A 24124-nucleotide genomic window follows, 5' to 3' on the forward strand; every position below is an offset into this window, starting at 1 on the left:
TATTCGATCTGTAGAGAAATCTTTTTGTAGTCGATATAAAAGGACAGATATATGTCCCATATCAACTGAAGCTGAACAATGGGCTGTTTTTGAACATCCTCATTGTATGTTCGAGTATTCATAGCAAGCTGTCAAGAGGATTATTTACCATGTAATGTTTGACAGATTTCTTTTTTTTTATCAACCACGTTAATGCATGCAAACAGACACAGGGGAACGCAACCTCACACCCACTGATCTGTGGAGTACATCTTTTTGATTTTGTTGTTGTGCTGTGTACCTTACCAGTCACAATCTAAAGATTTTTCATACCCCTCTCCCCCCCCCCCCCCCCCCCAAAAAAAAAAGCTTGATGGAATAAAACCAGATTAGTCACATTCATATTGACAAAATAGCAGGATAACAATCGTAATCAACATACCAAGATATTTTGCACCCATTCAGACAGACAGAAATATCCCGCTTATTGCTGATCGCAATAATTTTTTAGGAGACACTACTCAAACATGTAAAATACATATACACACAAGCATGCCACATATCTATATACAAAGCTTTGCTTTAGAATAGGTAAAGTGTTGACAGCTATTAAAAAGTGCCCTTGTAAGCCTAGGCATATCAAGGGTAGTGGTGCTGTTTGACTCAAACTATCTCAAACTATCTCGGTGGTGTCCTTCCTGTCACCTCGCCTCATCACCCATTGTTTTTTTCTCTCCAGTGACAAATACAATACAACAATATGTGTATCAGTTGGTCAACCTGGAGTGGCATGCCCACAGTAAAAACCATTTTAAAACCAGGGTGACTTTTTTCCCCTCTTCAAGAAAAGCAGCTGTATTTCTGTATAACTGTTCTTCTTTCAGGTGCTCCAAAAGGATCTGTGCAGTGTCACTACTCTACTACCATCTTGTCGTTAAATTTTATGTAACGACCAAAGTATTGTCATAATTTACAGTGGTTGGCAATTATGGCTTTGTTCTGCCATAGAACACGTAGCCACACCCTACATAGCCTCGCTTAATTCTGTCGATGACATCAAATCAAACTGTCAAGGCTGGGCCTTCAGCTTTTTTTCTCTCTTTCTCTCTCCTTATTTCCTCAACCAATCAAGCATTTTAGAATGTTTGTAGCCCTTGCTGATAAAGACATTCCTTTTGCACATTATTGCGTTCTGAGAGGAGATTACCGGTATAAAATACAAGCATGCATGTCAGAGGAGCTGAACATTTTTGGACATACCATTATAACTATACCACTGAAAATTTCACACAATTATTAAAAGAGAATGTGATTCTTGCATTCACAACAAGCTGGTCAGTTCTTGGAGCACAATCTCAACTCAGGTAAATGACACTGTGATTCTCATGTACCATGGACTATCCCTACTGTACGTTCAGATGATCCCTCGCTTTACGGGGGCAGTTTGGAGAGTTTTACGTTTGACCGTCCACACGTGCACTGAAATCTCCCACTGTGAAAGGGGGGCAAAATCACGGCTGGTGGTTTCAGCTGCGTGTTAGGTCACCGTACGTGGCACTGTAGGGTGCGCGATTGCAAATTTCTACAATAGCAATGTGTACAGCGCCTGAATGCCTACTTCGCCACCACTATTTGAGCATGCGCACTTTTGAGGAAAACACAAGATATTAAGGTCAGTCCCCCGCCATAATTTTGTTGCTGGACTCGACAAGCTTGCCGGGGGAGCAGGGAATGTCCCACCGAGCGTTCACACAATGGGATTGCCGGGGAAAGTCCTGGCAAACGGGACATTCCACACAAAGCGGGGGATCTTCTGAACGCAGTGTATGAGGCCTTCTTTTATTCCACCATCACCTCCACCACCTGATTATGTGCATCTTAATGAGTACATTCCATATTGGGGGATTTTGTCGTTGTTTTTTTTTTATAACAATTGCATAATTGTGCATTGTCACTGACAAATAGAACGTGGTTCCCTCATTTCACAGTCTTATTTGGCTGAGGTGCCTTTCCAGATTCAACTGCCTTTGAATAAACACCAATGATGGGGAACAGCAAACCTCAAAACATGACAAATTTTCAGTCACAAAATTGGTAAACTGAAGTGGGGACTTGTGGACATCAATGTAACGTTGCTTGATAGTATTAAAGACATAAATGTCGTCGATGATTACTGTCCATGTTTACTCTGAAACAATGAGCAAAAAATGGTAAAATGACATTACTATTACTAGTCACGTTCAATCTGCCAAAATATTTGCTTTCTCTTATAAAATATATGCATTTCGCAAATGAAATTGCTGGAGTGATGATTTCCCAATGTCTATGCAATTGCACATGCATTGAAAAAAATATAAAAAATCATTAAAAGAGTTAGGCCTGCAGGTTTCAGATTTCTCAAAGTGCTGTCTTGTTTCTATCCAGGCCGGCTGTCTGCGGTGATGATAAGATCTAAGCAGGAAAGCATGTCTAAAATGCTTTTGTGACAATTTTGACAGAAACAGGTGCATGAATTATTAAACGAGCAATGAATGTCCATGTGTAGTAGGTCCATGCTTGTATTGTATTCAAAAGCTACATACATTGAAGACAACAAAGCAGGTTTCTTTTTCTTTTTTCACTACATCCTGTAGAACTCCAAGGTAGCAGACGCAGAGAGAATGTGTGAAGTCTACAGTAGTGCAGTTGATGAATAGAAAGCAAAAATCGTTGTTTGGGCTAACCCAATTCAGTGCTTAGCAGAGTATCATTGACTAAGCATGGGTGTGTCCACTGCGGCTGTGACAGATACACAACACAGCATGGGCCATTAATTCTGTTATGGACCATGTCTATTTCTGGATCTGGCTAGATACCACAGCTTATCAATGCAACTCGCATGTGTTGAACTGTGGCGTTTCGTAGTGCTATCATTCAAACATAACACACTGCTTGCATGGCCTAGTTTGTTTTGATTTTCCCATACACCTTTCATTTTGTACTATGTCATATAAACATATTAGGGCATTTCCGTGAGTTGTGCGACATGACCACCAAAATTTTACCCGCATATTTCAGGACAACTGATAATCTTACTTTGTTAGCCATAGTTTGAAGTGTATGAAACCAACTTTACCTTTAAGAAAAGTTCCCTTTTGTACATTTTTATACCTTTTGAAACCAGAAAGCATTTTTTGACCTGAAAATCCCTAAAAATGCATTTTTGTTGCTCTTTGTGATTATTTTTTATATTTGAGGCTCAAATCAAACTTTGTTTGGTTTTACAAATCAAAAATATATTAATCTAGCAGTAAATAAAGTGGAGACCTCGATATAAGATATGTACTTCGGACACCAGCGTGCTCTTACATAGCTCGAGAAGCTGCTGTAACGTGAGTTACCGAAACATGAACTTTTTAACCTAGCAATTTTACTATGCCCAACTGAGACATGGTATTTTGGATTATCAAATAACTATGCAGCACACATCCAAGAAATATGATGGGACTTATAGTCTTTGCTTCAAATTCTCATAACAGAGGTCTTAAAATTGTAACGTGAGTTACCATGTAACGTGAGTTACCACAATGTAACGTGAGTTACCGACATGATTTCTCTTTAATACCAAGAAATGATATGAAGGTTGTGATTGTAAGTAACCACTGAGTACATGATTACTGAACTCTTGTATTAAGATTCTATTTTCAGTAGATTGTTATTCTCTTGGTCTCTCTCTATTACCAAACTAACTGGTCTACATGTACAATGTATTAATTACACATGTTCATCACATGTTAACTTCTGAAAGATACTGATCCATATTTACTATTTAATATTACAGTGCATGTATACTGATCTGTTACAAAAGTTGTTAAAAGGTCAATTCCACGGAAAGGTTGCATTTTATGAAAATCAAACTATTGAGTATAGATGATTAATGAAGCTTAATAAGATGATCTGGTATTGTTTACTCAAAGCAGCCTTTCACAACGGATATTTTGATACCTCATTTGTGAACATCGGTGAACGTGGAGTGGAGTTATGTCCGAAAAACCTTCATTTTTCATGAAAATTGCCAATTTTTGCAGAATTTATGTATCATTTCTGATACACTATTATGACCATAATACAGCATGTGTAATTCTCAGATGGCTTATTTTCTGAATGTTCTTTGGTCATAGATTGGTTTTATGATGTTCTAGAACTTGTTCCAGCATCAGTATATATTATTCTCTCAATCTCAAAATGTGGTAGTTGATAGTGTCCCATAAGTCACATTTTTGTGTCCCATCAGTCACACTGGTTTTCCCTATCCTGCTACTGTACCAATGAGTAGATATTCATACCACTTGGCTCAGGGTAAGCACCAACCCTTTGCTACATTCAGGAAAGAAAATATCTTTCCAGAGACTCTGTTTGTAAGAATATTTCAGAACTTACTTTCCCATGTGAAAAACGGTGGTCCTCAACTGTCCCATAAGTCACGACAGCAATTTTTCGTTGCTGTACGTAATGCAATGATACTTTTCAAACTAAGTATGGTGTTTTCATAAACTGTGATATGATAGATCTAACCATGAACTGAGAAAAATGCGTTTGATGCAACTATTTTCTCAAAGTACTGGTTTGAAATTGCCGAAAATTGTCACTTTGTCCCATAAGTCACAATGGAATTGACCAAAAGACATTTCTTCTAAAGCTGCATGGACCTTGTTCCAGCAAATTATCAAAATTTTGTGATAACTATTAATAGCCTCCTGATTGGGATAATCACTGCATGATTACTCTTGAAAAGTTCTTGTTTTTGTAATTCAAGTGATTACTATTTGACATTTCATAGTTTATACCTACCTGTATAGACCAAAGCCATTGTTTATGAGGCTGAAACATTTACATACAGTATGAACAGAATTTTAAGATTGGAGCTCGCTTCCTGCTGTTTTTTTTCTGAGATCTTTGAGAACTGAACATTGCGAATTTCACACGCTTATGTGTTTTATACTATTCTACTCTGAGGTTTTAGCTATATTGTTGCAAAATCCTACAATGAAACTTTTCCATGTTTACTATAATTTACTTCACATGCTGATCTATTACCAAAAACTTGTTGAATGTGAACCTCATTATTAGACATTTTCTTTAAGAGCTGGACAGTCATGTACCTTAAAGCAAACTACCAACATTTTGTGATATTAATAGTTAGCCTCCTGATCACAAAATATTTACTATTCATGTTTTTCATTAGGATTTACTGCTTCAGTCTGCTTGATTACTCTAGAAAATACTGGCATACTTTTTTACATGTATGTACAATTTAGATAATGGCTACTTGACATTTCATAGACCAAAGCCATTGTTTTTTTAAGGCTTAAACATTTATGAACATGTTTTATTAAACTGATCAATACTGGTAGCAGATAACTAAAATTTATCTGCAGTTTCTGTAATTCAAGTATAATTTCTGTACCAGTTTAGTATAAGAATTTGTAAACAAATCAAACATACAAACAATTGATTATTGAGTAATTCAAACAATTATCAAATAATTGGAATATAAATTGCATTGTTTAAAAGTTAAAAGACTTATGGAAATATTCATTTCTGAACCTTTAAACTCTCCACAGACTACATGTACAGGTCTCTAATCTCGTGACTCAGTATATTAAATGGAATAGTTTATGGATGACTTGTTTTATCTAGATAGCCTGAAATCCATTTAAATCTAGTAAAATAAAAAAACAATCAAATCAAATTAAATCCTCAATTTCTGATGCATTTGTTAACTGGAAAAGAGTGTAATTTAATGAAATAGACTCTGTTTCATATCATTTTGTTGAATACAATTTTTGTCTCAGTACAAATGAAAGCTTGGAAAACGACTCAATTAAAAATGAAATTTATCTTCAAGTTGGTATTCTGAATGTAAAGTTTCCTGCCTTTTGGTAATCTCATGGATAAATGGGATTAATTACTGTCAGATCAATGTTCAAATCAATTTAGATTCTTTATTCATGGAGTTTGTTTGTGAAAAAAAAGTTGTCTTGGTAAGTTTTCTTTGGATTATTAAGACAAAAAATTGTCTTGTGATCATGTGGACAAACTGTAACGTGAGTTACCGTAACGTGAGTTACCGCTTCACATGACGATACCTGGAGAATGTAAGACAATTTGAATTTTTACCATACTCGGTGATGTATGTTGTTAGTCCATGACTTTGACACAATAGACTTTAAAGTCTCTCTGTTTCTTGTTTGAGGAAACTTTTGAATATAAGACATGCCAAATTTTTGCATGTCCAAATTATGTAACGTGAGTTACCGACATTTGTAGTGTTTTTTCTCACAGTTCTCATAAGAGTCTGTGGATGTAATGTTGCTGTGAGGTAGGATGGAGGTGCATGATACTCATTCACATATAGTAACTCATATCACTAATTAGGTTTTAAGGATATTGATCTCAACGACCTAATTTTGAGTTCAAAATGTAACGTGAGTTACCGTGGAAATGCCCATTAGTGTAACAACTACGGTGTTCTCTGCAGATGCTTTCAAAAACCCAAGCCATTATTGTTGTTGATGTCATACCATATATGATGAACCTGATGAGCTGCTCATGTAATCATATGGACATCCCTTTCATATGGTAGAAGAATCTCTCCTATTAAATCACGACTGTAAATCTTTATTTCAAGAATCGTGATTGTTTACTGGTAATCAAGATAATTATTGTCTAAAAGCAAACCATTAGGCATGTAACCATAATTCCATAGTCTTGATTTGCAAAAAGAGCTCCAGAGATGTTTTCAAATCTCGATTTGCTCGTTTTGTGATGCACACTTCTCTCGTCTGAAAGAGTTGCCCTCCAAAACATGATTGAGCAGGCTGAGCTTGTCTCGACCCTACATTTACTTAGAACTACCCACAGACTACAGGAACTACTGTAGCTAGCGCAAGCTTTGTGAGTTTGATTGATGGGTCAAGAAGCGCATACCTCCAAAACTCATATCGAGATTACTATCAAGATTCATGTTTTTGCATGTCTGAACGTTCCGTGACTCAAATCAAGATCACGGTTATGATTCATTAAAGATGACTACAAGAGAGATTTGTCTATCATCTGAAAGGGGTTGTAGACTGAAAAGTTGAGTTTACCTGGCCTGCTGTGTCCAAGATGTCCAGCTGGCCGACCTCTCCATCTATGACGGCTTGTTGGAGATATGCATCCTCTGCAGACACAAAGAGACAATCAGCATGTGTCAATGATGTACAATGTTAATACGGCAAGGTGCTGCATGACTCCTTGCCCAGGGCAAGTGAAAAATCAAAGTTTGGCAAGTGGTTTGGAACAGTGAAGAAAAAATGCTTGCCCAAATTGGGCAAGCAAAAAGTTTTGAATTTCACTTTTCCCCTCTACAAGTACAACTCACAGAGTCAACTATACAGTAGCCCAAATATAAAACCTGTTTGGTGATGCAATGCACTTCAATTTCATTTAAGCAACTCCAATTTGTGACTTACAAGTGATTTTCTATATCATTTTCTCATATTTTGGGAATTTCTTTTTGGGCAAGTAAACTTTAATGTACAAGAAAGTGTTCTGCAACAATGTGAAAATCTGCTTGCCTGACCATGCAAGCGGTAAAAAAAAAGTTAAGCCTACTGTATGTGGCACCCTGTTCAGGGTTGTGTGTTGTCATTGAAAATGATTTCACATTAATGTGCAGAATATGACCAATGAGTGAGACATGAGACGCCAAATTTTGTCATTCATTCTTGATCATTTAGGTGGATCCATTCCAACTGGTGATTTAAAAAAATATTTTGTGTTACATTGCATGGTAGATAATGCTTTTTAATAGAAGAAACAACACTCTACATCCATACGCAAAAGAAGTTTCTAGCTATGAACAATAAAACATGGATGCAGCCACAATGCACTAAACTGATTTCTTCGAATTTATCAACATCTAGTTGCCATCCATGTTTTTTAAGACAGTCTGAGAACCAATTTTGTTTCAAAATTGCTAATATGCTTATGGAAATCAGAAAAGGCTTCACATCGCACTTTCATTTATGTGCCATCATTTATTGAGTCTAGTTGTAGGTTTTCCAGCCACTGTTTGTACTTCATGATGTTCAACAAAAATTTGGGAAATAATATTTCATTTTTACTTCAATCAATAATCAATCCATTATGAGCAAATACAGCTGTACAATTACAATGTACCCGGTATTGTACGTATCCTAGGACACCTTACACCATCAGTAGCTCCACTACACGCACAAACACACATTACACACACATACACAGATGCAGAAATTCAGGTGCATGTAAAATTGTCACCAATCCAATACAATACCAGGTACATTGGTTTTGCTTTTCTATCCAGTGTCCTTGATCACAATACGGTGCCAGGGAAACAGGGTTACAAACATATGACATGTACAATGTACATTGTATACACACTGTTATGGTACAAAGTCTAATGATACAAATCTGCATTCCAGTGGTCAATGCAAACAGCGTCACACGGGCAAACATGCAGCAAACATTGGATCACAAACAAATACACAGTTTTTATAAGCTCAAGAACTGAAGTGCATGGACTAGCACATAATTAAGTTCATCCTAAATTCGACCGCATTTATGGAGTATTCCAGGGTCTTCATGTTTCTACATTATTGTAGTTGTTGTTTTCCCCCTCTTTTTTTAAAGTGTATACTGGAGTACAGAAGTGGCCAATTACAGCCCTCATTATTTCACATGCAATTATCTTATCAGATTTTTTTTTTTTTCAGATGAGAACCAAATTATGAAAAGAAAAAAAAAGCACCTGCTCATTGATTTTAATTTGAGGAGACTTAATGACTTGCCACAATCAAATTCCTCCAGACCTTTTTATATCATTTCAATTTATTTTAGAGGGGCATGATCATATCTGAAAAGTCAAAATGGGTTCTGAATCGGTGTCACACTTCCTGATGGGGGTCTGGGGAGGAAGCAGACGCAGGCCTGGGGAGGACAAGGCAGGAATCACGCCGCGCTGTCAGAACAGCTACTGGCGCTGCTGCTATCGTGAGATGTTGGGCAAGTCGGTGAAATTATTAGTAGGACTGTCTACAGACAACAACAACTTGCCCACTAAACATCGATATCTCGCCAAGGTAAGTCAAGAATTAGAAGCTGACAAGCTAGAGATAATCTCTGCTTGTCAGTTGTCAGTGTCATCATGTACGTGTCAGAGCATGCAAGGACAGGTATGTACCTGAAAATATTCTGAATTCACAGCAAGGTCAAAAGCCCTGGTTTTCTGCATTGCATTGTCCAACTTTGATATTGTGAAAATCTGAGCACAAAAACTATCAGCAGCACACGATGACATAGTTTCGCTCTTCTGCATGTTTTTGGCACGTATAACCACAATGATCAATACTTCATAATTTGATAATGACTCATTTATTATTTCAATTCCTGTATAATTATATGAATTCTTTTTAGGAATAGACTCACGGCATTTATGAACCTTTATCAAAATCATCATCATCATCATCGATATGAACGTTGTCAAAGGGCATGAAGTATGGGCATAAGGACAGACTCACCTATCGTTGGATCATGGTATTCCAGAAAGCTGTGTGTCACAAACTGAAGAGTCAAAGCTGCAAAAACAAATGAAACAGATCAAACCAAATTAATAATAACAGTTGAATCCACAGATGGTGCTGATCTTTGTCACGTTTCTGATTACACACTCTCACATTTTCTTTTTCTGTGAAAATAACTCAACTCTTAATCTATTAGAAACATACGAAGCACACATTTCATAAATTTCTTCTTACCATGTAAGGCTGTTGAACGTCAAGCTTTTATTTTGTAAACATGCAAAATATAATGTATATCTTTGATATTTCCTCCACAAATGTATACAATTTGTACATACAGACAACAGTCTTGTTCTTGCAATGTTTGATATGTTGATGGCAAATGAACTCATTTCATATAATACAAATCATGTACAATGTACACGTTGAGCTTTTTACAGTTACATTGTACATTGTACACTAGTATTTGCACAATTTTTCAACCAAGAGTTTGGGACAATGAAAGCAACATTTCTTGTACCCTGTGTACAATCTGTATTATATAACACACAATACATAGAAACTGATGAACCAGATGTATACTGAATAGGATATGATGGATTTGTGGTGCTCACATACCACGAAACATGTAGGACACCTACCCCTCATAGCACCCTTGATGCGAACACATTCTACAGCCCTACCATTGTATCCTACAATTTGTACGTACAGTGTATTTAAACATCAATTCATGCATGTAACGTATGTTCTTTTTCAATTTAACAAGGACCATTAAAACCTGAAGAATTAAAGTACATACATGTACAATGTACTTGTACATAGTAGGGACATGAAAATAGACAAGTTTTGCAAGATCAGTGTTTGAGTAGCCCTAGACAATGACGTTCTTAATTATTTGCTATCACCATGAACTTAGCACAATTTCGGAGAAAAGATAAAACTGGGCCAAGGGAACGTTTGGACAAACACCGAGAAAGATGAATTCACAGGAACATCTGGGATTGACTTCAAACATGTTTGAAACCCAGAATGCAACATAGGAGCTCAACACACTTTATTACTGTGTGCTGCCACAGCAGTCAATGTCCAAGCTTGCTCCAAGCCAGCTCTGACTGGCCATGGAATGGAATCTTAAAAATCATGCCAATGAAATCTACAATACTTCAAATCAAAATCCTGGTAGAGGTAATATTTAATAGTGCCATGTAAAACAACACAACACAAAACCAAATTAAAAAGTTTATAGCCAAACCTATGACATCGATGACTTTTAAACATAAAGCGCCCAATAAAAATTCAGCCCAGGAATCTTGGAAATCATGCCAATGAAATCTACTTCAAATCAAAATCCTGGTAGAGGTAATATTTAACCCGTTGAGGACGGTTTGATTTTGCTTCAACACGCATTTCTCATAGACGCTTGCCTGAGTATACTCGGGACTCATCCTCAACAGGTTAATAGCATGTAAAACAACACAACACAAAACCAAATCAAAAAGTTGGCCAAACCTATGACATTGATGACTTAAACATATTACAAAGTGCCCAATAAAAATTCAGCGCAGATTTTGTACACGAGTATGATGATGTAATTGCACTTTCATACTGTAGTGCAAAGAGTTGATATTCCCTCTGCACTGGTGTGATGGTACACATACAACTGCATGACATACATTGTGTGTACAGTTGTTGATAATGAGAATATGGAGACACAAGTGCACCTTCAAATTCACTTCCAAAAGTGTACATTCACTTCCACTCATGAGAAAATGTTCCTCTCAATACTCGCACGGTGAATTGTACAAAGTACAATGTACATTGTAACATGAGAAATAGCTTTCATTATAAAACATCTGATTTGATTTCCCCTGGGGTATTCCATCCCTTGGTAATGCTTTGCTTTCATTCAAAATTCCCATAATCTTGAAAATAGATTCTATTTTCATTCTGCGATGAGGCTGTTGACATGTCAGAACTTATGCAATCTACAATTGCACATGATACAACATACCAGCACAAAGTGTCAAACAGGGGGAATTACGATAACAGCAAAAAATACAGTATTTCAATAAAAGTTGCAGCACTTAACCTATTTTGAATTGCCTCTTCACTCATTTCAGGAGTTTTATATTTGAACAAAAATATTTCATAGCGTATTAACGGTCCATCTTTCTCTATTCTTGCAATGATTACTTAATACATAATGTAGGTCCTATACAGTGTACGTAGTTTGTGCCTTGTCTCCTTTAAAGGTACAGTTTATATTGGGAGCAGTGATTTAAAAAAATGTTTGAGTTATTTATATTTAATGCATCTAGACATGTGTAGCTCATTCTATCACAAAAACTTCCTTCCATACAAAAATTTCCAAAAGAAGCCTACAATATACAGATATCAAGTACATTTTTCTCAATAAACCATAACTGTAGACAGTTTTATTCTATAAATAACTGTATTATAACTATTGTTAACATTTTGATGTAGCAGTTAGTTAATACATGTAAACACTGATTATGCTGATTAGCATTTTGACATTGGTTGTTTCTATTCCTACATTGTAACTCACATTTTAGATTTATTTTGGGGCACTAATGCTGGATTTCTGTTTCATCTGCAAATGGTAAAAAATGGCTTTAAAGTTGACACCATTGAAAAGTAAACTGAAAAAAGTATACCTCGAGCACGATGTAGGAAAGGAAATTCCACAAAAATTCATTTTTTATGAAAATTACACACTCCATCAACTTGATACTGACATATTGTTAAGGGTAGCAATTATTCCCCCTGCTTTCTGAAAGCGGTCAATAGTCATGATGCTCTTTCATTATGCTAGAAAAGTGAATTTTTGTGGAATTCCCTTTATATTTTCTTTATATTGTTGTCCACACATGACATCATAACCTCTAGTAGTCTCCTCATTCAGCGGTTCCAACACCAAAACTTTAAAAATTCATAACTTATGCATCTACTGTCCGATTTTCCTCCAACTTCAATGTGTTGGTTGCTGCTTTCACTCAATCCACATTTCTCTTTGGGTTCTGGTTTCCTTGTAAAAACAACACATTACTCTGATTCATTAACAGTAAGCTAACACTCCTGACGTCTTACAGTTGTAGGAACGTATTCAAAACAGCACTGCACATTTGTACAATATGTAATCCTAAAATTAAAAATCAAATGCTGTATCACTATGCCTGTATATCAACAATCTAAAAATAGGGAAATACGTATTGTACCATCTACAGTTGTACACATACAGTATGTACAAGTATTTTGTAAAGTCGCTACCTGTACACCAGTGTATTATACACATGGAGTTGTTAAAGTGCCAGTGAAGATCAGTAAGCATCAATTTCTAAACAAGAAATATGACTTGTGGCAACAACTCTACATCATGTACACTGTTATTGTATCCTGAAGAACCACACACAGTACAACATGTGAGAAAACATTATGAAACCTAGCTGTTTGTCTACAAGTTTGTTTTATCCAATAATCCAGCTTTAAACCTTTCTCATTATTTGCCATACTATTCTGTTGAACAGTGGGAACCCCAAACAGAATCTACAGTATACACTTTGTACAAAGTGCATGGTATACACTGTAATTGTACTGTATGCTGCAATAGAGCAGTCTGAAGAATATGAATACAGTGATGTGTCGTGTTCATGAAATGAAGAGTGTGCAGATGATTGAGTAGTTGTCAAATCTACAGTGTAGTTATACAAATTGTACTTCATGTCATCAAACAAGCGGGCATCACCATACACCAATAAAATGACAGCTTCGACGGCGACAAAGAGTTCCCATTCTGTCTTTATGCAAGTCAATTATCCCTATCACGTATACTCTATCTGTAAAAACGCAAAACAGTGACAACGCTATTCAATTTCCATAATTGTGCCAGTGCACGGCACAAGCTTTTATTGATCATCAATGGAAAACATGGAACACTCCTCTACTCTCCAAACTACCATAGTTTTGTAGGTTTTCTCAGCAATTGTTACATGTTGGAGAAAAGTAAAATACCTACCATGAAGCTTTGAAAATGCATTTCTGGGAAGTGCCATGTTTTAGTCATGATCATTGATAAAAAGGGGAAAATTAGATGTGACTAGTAACATTATTGCACATCCTGGCCATGCCTGCTACACAGCAACTCCGCATTAACGGAAGCGCACAAGTCGACACCGAAAGTGTGACCCCGCTTGACATGACAGTAGGCGTATACAGTGTAAGTGCATGTGAGTGCGTATTCAGATCATCTCATTCATTTGTATGTTGCAGCGTACAGCCAGCATATGGATCAGATCGCTAGCGACAAAATGCTAAACATTTTATGCGATCAATAGGGAGAATACTTTAGCTTTGCAGGCAGGTAGTTTTGAATGGTATACACTTGTATTTTATTACATTGCCTGGAGGCTAATTGCTTTATCGGGGTTTGTTTTTGAGTCTATCAGATAATGAAAACCCATGAATTATTTTTCCTTTCTTTTTTTAGTAGCTGCCGATCTCTGATGATGCTGTTGTTTGTTACAGTTACGCTTTGCTTCTCCTCAGTACATGTATGCTTTTTGCATGAAAGTGCATTGCAGAGTGCATCCACACCACAAGCAAGTTCACTGTATCATTCTGGTGAAACTGTTTACTCTCTCCATCTCTCTCTTTACATCAATTCTAATCTGATAGAATGCAGTTAAAGCTGAGAGTCCCATTGTACTACTGTGAAAGTGGATCAATCGTATGAGTGATTTTTTATGCTGGAAGAGTAGCAATAATATGCAACAGTGTTTTGGGTTTGTTTGTTTTTTAAATGAGTTAAGATTTCGTCAATTTGACGTACATGTAGGATGTAATATTTTGTGGAGAAAAAGAAAACATCCAATCAAGTACAACCATGACATATGAATAGTGACATTCCCTGCACTTTAATTCTAATTCTAAATGTATGTAAGGCATGTATGTACACCAATCATAAAGAGTCAAGATAGTCAAAAAGCAAGAGGGACTAACAAGACTACAAACGTACATGAAACAACAGGAGGGCAAAATATACTAGGTAAGAGGGGTAGTGTCCCTCATGTCAGGCAGTAACTATGGATCCTCCCCCACCCCCCCCCCCCCTCTTCAGAATCTAGGGCGTTTACCAGGTCAGTGACAAAATGCGATGGGCACCACTTGTCAACAAACAATAGGCTAAAGCAGGAGGCTGAGGTCAGTTGCTATCCTCCCTGCTAATCAAGTCTGAAATCTGACAATGGGACAAAGACGGAGTGCCTGCACTGATGTGGTCAGACATGGTTTTGTTGGATTGGGCTAGAAGCAGCTTGCACTTTGCTACAAGTTTTCATCAAATCTGCTCTTAAAGGATTTGCCACAACACCATCGTTCCCAGCAATACAAAATGTTGCACTTTGTACGGGATGGTGCTCGGGCAATTGCGATCTTTTGAGAGGTGAAGGCAAAATGGAAAGATATGATGAAAGAGCAACATAATTTGAATTTCCCATCAGCTCTTCTCTTTCCAAAACATTTTTTTTTCTTTTTTTTTGGCTGCAAAAACCTTGTCATGAAAGGTGTTGTGCTGCTGTACCACCTGCACAAAGAACTAGCAAAAATATTTTTAATGCACCTCTGTTGTTCTCTACACATAAACCAGGTTGACCAAAATGCAGTACACTGCATACATTTTATGTGGTAAAACATGAGGTGCATCTGCTCCTCTGCAGTGTTGACATGATGCTACAATGTACGGTTTTTAATGAATTCTTGAAGGAATTCCATTTTTTTTAATAGTACTGCACACCATCCAGGATTAACGCTATTGTGAATTGAAGCTGATGGGCCTGGCCTTTCATCGAAATCTTGTTTAAATTATTTTATTATGTAGCATGAACATCCATTCTGGATTCTGTACTGCATTTTGCATTGGATAAAAGCATGCGCAACACTCCATGAGCTCTCTCAGCACTTCCAGTTCCACACAGGGTTGAAAACAGGTTTATTGTCAGAACAAATCATTGCAATTTTAGAAAACCTCTCATCAGAGTAGAATTAACTGTCCACTTTTTCACTATGTTGTGTTACGAAATTAATCTTGAAACAATGAGGCACACAAAATGACAACTGTAGTACATTTGTAGAGTATCCTAGATTTGTATCATGATGTTTTCGAGTGGGCATACCGAGCGGTTTTAACCTTTCATACACACATTGAAACATAGGGAGAGAAAGATGTACCGGTATAATGGGCTCATCCTGCCTTGTGGCTGGAGACCATTTCATGACTGATGCTCGGTTAGCAGTGACTCACAACATTCCCCAGGTGTGTCGGTTTCAGGGGTTGATGAGCAAGGCAATTGTTCTGAGGGTGCAGCCACAAGCTTTTTGTTCTGACACATACAATACACGGAGCATTGTTCACCCACTGACAGCCCACAAGGACTGACCTTGAATTTATGGTGGCAGTGAACTGTTTGCGATCCCCAGCATGCATGCATCGCTCATGATGTACAATGTACGTACAGTAACATTATGTACAATGCATAATGTATACTGCTTGCATAATTCTCACAATTTTAAACTACATTGTACCTGTTGTACAATTTGCAATGTTGCACAAAAGGAGACAGCCTTCTTCATCCAAGCAGATTGTCAGTTCAAGTACAATGTAGGCCTACTAGGTCTCATGTGAACGAACATGAATTAGCGTTGATGCTGTGTACACTTTGTAGCTCTTTGGTAGACCCTAAGTTTTCACTGAGTTGTCATTTGAAGGTGGTGATTCATTTGTACAGTATGTGCAGCAGAATGTGCCGAGGATCAGCTTAGAACGTGTTTTGTTAGACCTTCGAAATACAGGGACATGTATTAGTTTATTACAGACAGTGTACATTGTATCTTCAGTTTCCTTGTGTCTGCTTTAAATCCTCATGGCTTTTGTGAACATCTTGTCATATAAGGACACTGTAAAAAGGAATCCAAACAGAATCCAAATTAATCAATGACATGCTCAGGTGTCTCGCCCATAAAGGATGGTGTTTCACTTGCTACACTACAATATTAAAGTAGCCAATGACTAGATGCATTCCATACCCCCTTTCTATATATACTAAACAAGGAATTACTACACATGTGTACATTGTACTCATGTGCAATCTTGTAGACTATAAAACATTTAATACTCAAGAAGAAAAAGACACTAAATGTACAAACACCTTTCAGGTGTTGGTCTTCAGGTTGCGAATTCTGTCTCTGAATTCTTTGCTTTGGACAGATTATGTCATCACTTGTTTTTTAAAAGAAAAAAAAATAGAATTGAAACCAGAATATAGAAAAAGAACAGAGTGCTTGAACACTACACTGTATACACACAGACCAGAAAGAAAATGGATGATGACCTGCCGGTCATGAACCTTCTGTGGAGGAAATGAACAAAACAACATGTACGTACAACAATGTAGCTGGGTGTAAAACCCTTTGTGCTCTCTGCACAAACATACCTCGGACAGAAATCAACTGAGCATGGCATAATGAAAAACATTTAAGAGCCTTTGCCTGATATAAAGAATAAAGAAGAATTCTTTTAAAGAATGTTTTACAACCACAAATAATATACCCAATTTCAGCATTCATTTGAAGACTATTGAAATGGGCAGGAAACACACTGCAGAAATTCTTCTCATGTTGTCATTGTCACCAGGTGAGAAAAATAACACAAGCCTCAAAGGCACACAACACCCAACTACACAAATAACAAGAACATCCAATCTACTGGAAGACTTGATTTGAATCTATCAATATCTGGAACTCCTTTTGAAGCCCTTTCCAATCCCAGCTCATATAAAATCTAGAGAGATATTAAAGTGTAGAAGCATACGCTCTGGCCAGGGCATGAAGACATGCCCATAAAAGTACTTTGACATGTGAATTATGACACTTTACAATTTGTGTAAATAAATCCATCAACTCCTTCCCAATGTGTCAGTTTTATACTGATAAAGTCAAATTTATGGAATGTACACATTCCAATGCTTGGAATCCTTGTGTGAGTGCCTGTCACTGCTACAGTACATGCCTAATTGCCAGCCAAGATTTGGGCGTGTTTTATGAAGTCAAACAAACTGATTTAGGTGTAAACTTACAGCCTGTACACTGTGTACGTACAATGACTGCCGCATAATTTTTAGACTGTTTCATCCAAACATCTAGGCTACCAGTATTGGTTATACTGGGTACAGAGCTTAGAATTTACAGTGATTGGGATGAGGAATAAGACTGTTTTCAAAATTCATCACCAATCACAAGGAACAAGGCTGATGACAAAGCAGCTTCATATACAGTGTAAGAATGTACATTGTAGGTATTGCATATATATTCCGTAAATTGGGTGCCTGAATGAAGCTGAACAAAAGAAGAAAACAAACACGTAAACTTCTACAATGGAATTGTATTAAATGGAATGACCTTGCTACATTACTGGAATTATATGAGCCTCTATTCTAAAGAGTCCTAATGTCATCCTCACTTTGAGTGTTCAGTGCAATATATTTCGAGTTTTAGTTTATCTGCCCAAGGGCCACATCGATTTATGTCCTACATGATGCAAAAAAAAAAAAAGAAGTCTGAAATACCCCTTTAAATATGAATCTACACTGGTCTGTGATATTTCCCCCCCCCCCCCCCCCCCCTCAAGACAATATTTTCCCCTAACATTGAACAATAAGATTTGGGGGAAATGCCTGTGGGAATGTCAAGTAATAGATTACACCTCAAAAAAGACAACATCTGTACAATATTGTATGGTAGCATTAACTCTATCACTGTCAGCATCACATAAATTTGTGTTCAATGCCAAGAACATTTGAAGATGGTGGTCACAAGTGAATCGATCAGACCCATGCATACTTGATTACTAAACATTTTTTAAAATATGTAGAAACTCCATGATGCAAAATATTTCAATAAAAAATAGCAGATTTGTGGGCCTAAAAATTACATGGCTGACATTGGAGTAAGCATCTTGTATTCATCGGTTGTTAGAATTTAGATATTCTAAATAATTTGCATCCTTCACCATGTAATAATAAATTTACATCCACTGATCCTGGATTGGATGCAAGAAAAAAAAATGAATTAAAAAGATCCAACAGGTAAGTATTACTTGCATACATCTGTGTTTTAGAAAATGGATGAGAATTTGTATATCCATGCTTACCACTCTTGCCAACTCCACCCTGCCCCAGGAGAACTATCTTGTAGACCTTCATTGATGCTTTCGTTGTGTTCGTCTCCTCCATTCCCATCCGTTGACACCTGTTTGAAATTCTTCCCACACTGCAAGTTGACGAGCACAACTAACCTTAGAACTGAGTTAAATACACTGATACAGTTAGGTTTTTAATTTGACCTATGGAGATTGATTGTGCAAAATGTGCAGGTTTCTAACAATTTGAAGCAACTCTTTAGTCTTCAGTTTGGTTTCCTTCCTTCACTGGGCCAGGTCTGTCTTCAGAATTCCAGCGCTTATCTCAGACTGCAAATACATGGATGGTGGAAGACATCTCGCACAGTTCTACACAACCTGTCTGCACGGCAGCTCCATCCAGTGATGTAGCTTTGTCTTGTGCCTTTACTCTATTATCAGTCTTGTGTAGCTAGCTCCTACTTGCCTGTAGTCGTGGACACTCTAATCAGAATCGAGACTTCGAAATACAGTAACTGTTCTGTCCGAATGCCAAACAAGTACTGAGTCAGACCTCCACCACTTCTGTGTCCAGATAGATCCAGCCGGTGCTAGCTACGGCTAATCTCGAGAATCGTCGGCTTTTAACCGGGAGGGTACGGGTTGACGGGTGCGTGCAAACCCGCTATGTGTTCGCACATTCCCGTACAGGTGGATGTGCAATACCGCAAAAGACCGCTGCTAATATTGCTCTTTTTCTCGACTACAACTCCACTCTCCGAAGAAAATAAAGCCTCAGAGATGCAGTTTCACACAACTTGCTCCTTTAGAAATTGTATGAAAATAGAAGAATCACGTATGTACGTGAGGAAAGAGCTGAAATGTTGCTTCTAGGCGACACTACGTATCGAGTGTAAATGGTTTCTGGATAAGACTTGATGTTTGTGTGGCCGGTCTGTATTCATGTCGTGACGTAAAACGTAGTGAACACACACTACACACACACAGCAGCAAGTACGACAGTACAGTGTGCCCAGTCGAGTGTGTACTACTAATACGTTGGGTGGCCCGGGGGGTGGGGGCAGGGGGGGGGGGAGCTAATGGAGGAGACACTCCCTCGACTGTCACTAGATGGCGTTCATGTTTGTTTACTGGAAAATGTTCAGTATCACCAGTATGCTCTCAGTTCTGGTTTGTGTTGATGTGGAGACGAGTAGTACATTACATCAGTACCGGGTACTGTCTGTGCAGCTCACTTTGGCAGTTGGCCAATAACAATTCTAGGAATTAAACTCTCTTCACGAAGGCAACGTGAAGTGAGAGGTACGCAATGCCAGCAGGGCCTTAGTACAAAGTTACCAGCCTACTCTCAATCCGGGCCTCAACATCCGTGTTTAATTCCTCGGAGTGTACTGGGCAGGGGTGAGGACTCCGAGGGTGTAGGCGCATGGGTGCGAGCACGTACGTAGAGGTTGGGCAGGGCTACTAATACTGTTGTAGGAGATTTTAGGGGATTGAGAAGTGAACGTGTGCAGGGGCGGATCCAGGGAGGACCGCAACCGGCGCACGCCCCCCCCCCCTTATTTTTTTGTTGAAACAAAAGAAATAAAAAGAAAAAAATGGGGGAGGGGTGCGTGCGCCCCCCTTTAATTTTGTAAACGCGCCCCCTCTTTACGAAATTCCTGGATCCGCCCCTGGTGTGTGTGTAGGGGGAGGGGGCAGGCCCTGGTTGTTGTTGGGTTTGTTTTTTCTGGATGTCACATATATTTATTCTTTTTAAGTCTTAACATTTGATTATTTCTGCTAATGAAAAGAACACGAAAATTAGGAATGTTTCTACAAAGTCGATAAAAATAATTTGCCCGCAGTCCCCGAAATGTATCACGTTGGGATGATTTTATTTTCATACATTTTAATCTTACTCAAGCTCTATCAGAACTGTTACCGCACTTAGTGGCAAGTTATAAAATTCCCAATAGAACTCGACAGTCATTTGCATTATCGAAAGAAGAGAAAGAAATAAAAAGAGGAAAGTCAAAAGATACAGTAACAAGAAATGAAGAAAAACCTGTTCAGCTACCAGACAAAATTGGGAATAAAGCCAAACAATACCCAAATCTTCACCTGTATCATTGTGATCAATATCGGAAGATAACATATTTCTTTCTTTTTTTGTTTGCATAGGTAACATGTAAAACTAATGCAGGAATTTCGTAATAGGTCTACAATGTACTCTGCTTTAGGAAAGAGAAGGTTTGAACCGACACATTCGCTACTCACAATCAAAGTCCTTTCCAAATCTGGAATATCCGATGTTTGGATAAAGAGATACAATTTTATATGTTTTATATCAATCATAAAGTTTGCGTTGCAGAACAGGATTCTTCGAAAAAGAGAAAAAGTATTAAACAAAACACCAGATTGCCGTTTCTCAGTCTTTCCATGAAATTTGAAATAGAACACAAAAAGAGTGTAAAAAAACCGGCGACTTTCAGAGGGGGCATATTTACCAGTGGTGTACTAGACTTGTGAATATTGTCAAGAAGAGTAGTCAATTAGAAAAAAAAAATAGAATAGAATATCGAATACTACACAACCAAAATTATTGAGCATTATGAGTTATGAAACTCGTCGATCGACTTTCCTCTGTGCACATAATAGACTCCACATCCACAAACAAGCGAACTGTACGAGAGAAAAGCTCTAGAAAGAGAAAAGAAAATGGGATGAAACATCAAAATGTGAAAAAGACAGGGAATTATTGAAAGGGGCAAAGCAAGAACAGGAAAGGTAAGAGGGCGCTATGTCTCTTTAAATATCCGCATGCATGGAGCTCTATGGGAGACAAGTATACTAGTACTAGTAACTGTGATGCAGCCCTGAGTCACTGTTGCAGGGCCAGGTTATGAACTGTTAGTTCAGGGCCGGCGGAGCGGAACCGGGGGAGGGGGGGGGGGGGGGAGGGGGAGGGGTGAGGGCCTCCCCACTTTTTTTTTTGCACCCGTACTATATGGAATACATAGGGTGTCACCACTTTGCCCCCCCCAACACACACACACACACATTTTTGTTTTTTTTTTGTTTTTTTTTCGCTTGTCAGCTGAAGAAATCCAGAAGTGGCACCAGAAGTTATTGCGCTGAAGACTTGCATGTTAGCTCATGAAACCCGGAAGTGGGCCCCCACTTTTGAAAACGTGGCGCCGGCGGCGGTGTATATAGTGTACCATCAATCAAGCACCTCGGTGTACGATAATCGAGCATGAATTTGCATGTGGATCAGAAACTTCATAATTGTGATGAAAGTATGTAGGCCCTACGTTCCCTAGAAAAAACATTTATTGTCTAGATATACCAATTAAATTGATACTGTGTCTGACATCGGAACTTGTTTCAAGTATCTCATTTGCATTATGGTCTTAATGTACTTATTTCTGAATCCTTTTTATTCGCAGTTGTCCATTATTTTGAGGTCCATGTACTTCCGCACTTAGCACGATGCACCTTGCACAATATCAGACTTAACACTTCCACTCTTTTTCGATTTTTTTTCCACTACCACCTCCTCAGGCCGCTATCATTTCAAGCACACACTTACGATATGTGGTCTGATGCATTTTTCATCTTATAAACATTCCCTATTATATGGCGTCGTTTATCATCATCGTTGATAATTGATTTGTACGCTATGTTTGCACTGTATTTTCTTTCGTTTGCAAAGTTGAAAAATATTGTTGATGATGTTATTTTGTATTGAAAATGTTAAAAAAATATTCATTATGTTATTTTGAATCGAAATGATGAAAAATGCAGAAATAAAACCAACCAACCAAACAAACAAACACAAACTCTATGGTTCGCTCTCAACGTTTGACAGCGAATCGTTTTCGTTTCATCCCAGACACGAGACATTCAGAGAGCGAATGCGCACATCTTGGAGAAGTTTTTTTCTATTGAATTGATAAACAGTGACATACCATTCAAGTAATCATTTCACTTATTTTAATTTAAAAAAATTCATCTTTCAATATGAAATACATAACGTTTACTAAAGGTACGTTCGTTTTACTTCGGCATGCCTTCACTCTTGCCTATAGATGGCGCCAAGACCTCTGATACGGCTCTGATTACACTCGGTGTCGTGTCGTGTCGTATCGTATCATAAATAATACATACGGCACCAAGTCTGATTGTAATGAAAAGGGCTCTGATCGTAAATGCCTAAAACCCATCAACTGTGTAACGAAGGGGTATACTTTCTAACATTCAGACACCTTTAATCACCTTTGATATGGAGTTCAAGACGTATCAGGATTATGTAATTCATCTCTTAACAATTTGGTCGGGTGTTTCAAATTTCTAATATTTCTTTCGCCTGAGTGTTTTGGCAAGTTTTTGCTTCATATTGCCACAGTGTATATAAGGGCAGGCAGGTGATAGGATGGGAAATCGTAAAAGTGGAATGGGATTTGTCTGTAATGAAGTGACCTCCCTTTCATTTGAATTTCACCATTTCCGGCATAAGTTCTACACAACGTTCTTATTCTAAGCACAAGGAGAGCAGATAACTATTGATATACGAGACTATGCCTGCAAAAAGAATTCACATGTACTTCGAGATCTTGACCCTCCCTTTGGTGATTGAAAAGATATGAAAACTTTTGAAAATGTTCATTAACTTGCACGAAAGTAAAGTACATTGTACGTAATCATAATCATTCAAAGTGCAGTCTGTGTGACTCGATGTCCACCTTAAAGGGATTGTACAGTATTGGTGGAGATGAGAATTGGGCTTTTAACTTTTTGCGAGATACCAAGAAACCACTTATATATACAGAGCATACCATTTTAAGAGGAATTCAAAGTTTAGTAGATATAGATGAAAATCGGTTCTGGAATCGCAGAGACATTAAAAAACAAAGGAAAACAAAGCGATCCCAATAAAAAGTGAGTCCCGTGCACCTTTTATTAGGAATGCTCTTTTTTGATATCTCGGCCATTTTAAAACCGATTTTCATTATTAAATAAACGTTGAAACCCTTTTGGAATTACTTGCTCTTTCATATTTCATGAGAGGTTTCTCTTTATCTCACCAAAAATATTAGAAACCTGAAGTTAGGTCTCAACCAAAACTGTACGCTCCCTTTAACTTCGATATCTTGTATGAAATGAAATCGGACATGTGTGATAATTTATGTGTAAATGTATGTGTTGGTTTGTTTGCATGCCTCATTGGAGGGACTAACATCATTTGAAAGGTCTATCAGCTTTCGTGAAGGTCGCTGCATTTCCAAATTGGTTCCTTCCTTCAAGGTTGTCACAATTCGAGAAAATAAGATATCATTCGATTTTTTAAAGGTTTGTGCTGTCCGCCTACGAT

At 37.7% G+C, this 24124-nt stretch overlaps 1 protein-coding gene across 1 annotated transcript in view; it reads right to left on the reverse strand.

The window, feature by feature from the left end:
* The window catches only part of LOC139729592 (GTP-binding protein Rit1-like), a 37593-nt gene extending 17917 nt beyond the window's left edge, over nt 1-19676 (reverse strand). Inside the window, exons 1-3 of the mRNA XM_071640519.1 lie at nt 18781-19676; nt 9561-9617; nt 7110-7183 (exon numbers count right to left, since the gene is read on the reverse strand). Of these exons, the coding sequence (XP_071496620.1) occupies nt 7110-7183; nt 9561-9617; nt 18781-18868 (219 nt within the window). The 5' untranslated portion in view covers nt 18869-19676. The remainder of the gene's footprint in view (nt 1-7109; nt 7184-9560; nt 9618-18780) is intronic.
* Between the last annotated feature and the right edge of the window lie 4448 nt (nt 19677-24124).

Source organism: Diadema antillarum, unplaced genomic scaffold, assembly GCF_040938485.1.
Source record: "Diadema antillarum isolate AM-2024a unplaced genomic scaffold, OU_Dant_1.0 seq00000247_RagTag, whole genome shotgun sequence".
In the NCBI taxonomy this organism is placed as follows: Eukaryota; Metazoa; Echinodermata; class Echinoidea; order Diadematoida; family Diadematidae; genus Diadema; species Diadema antillarum.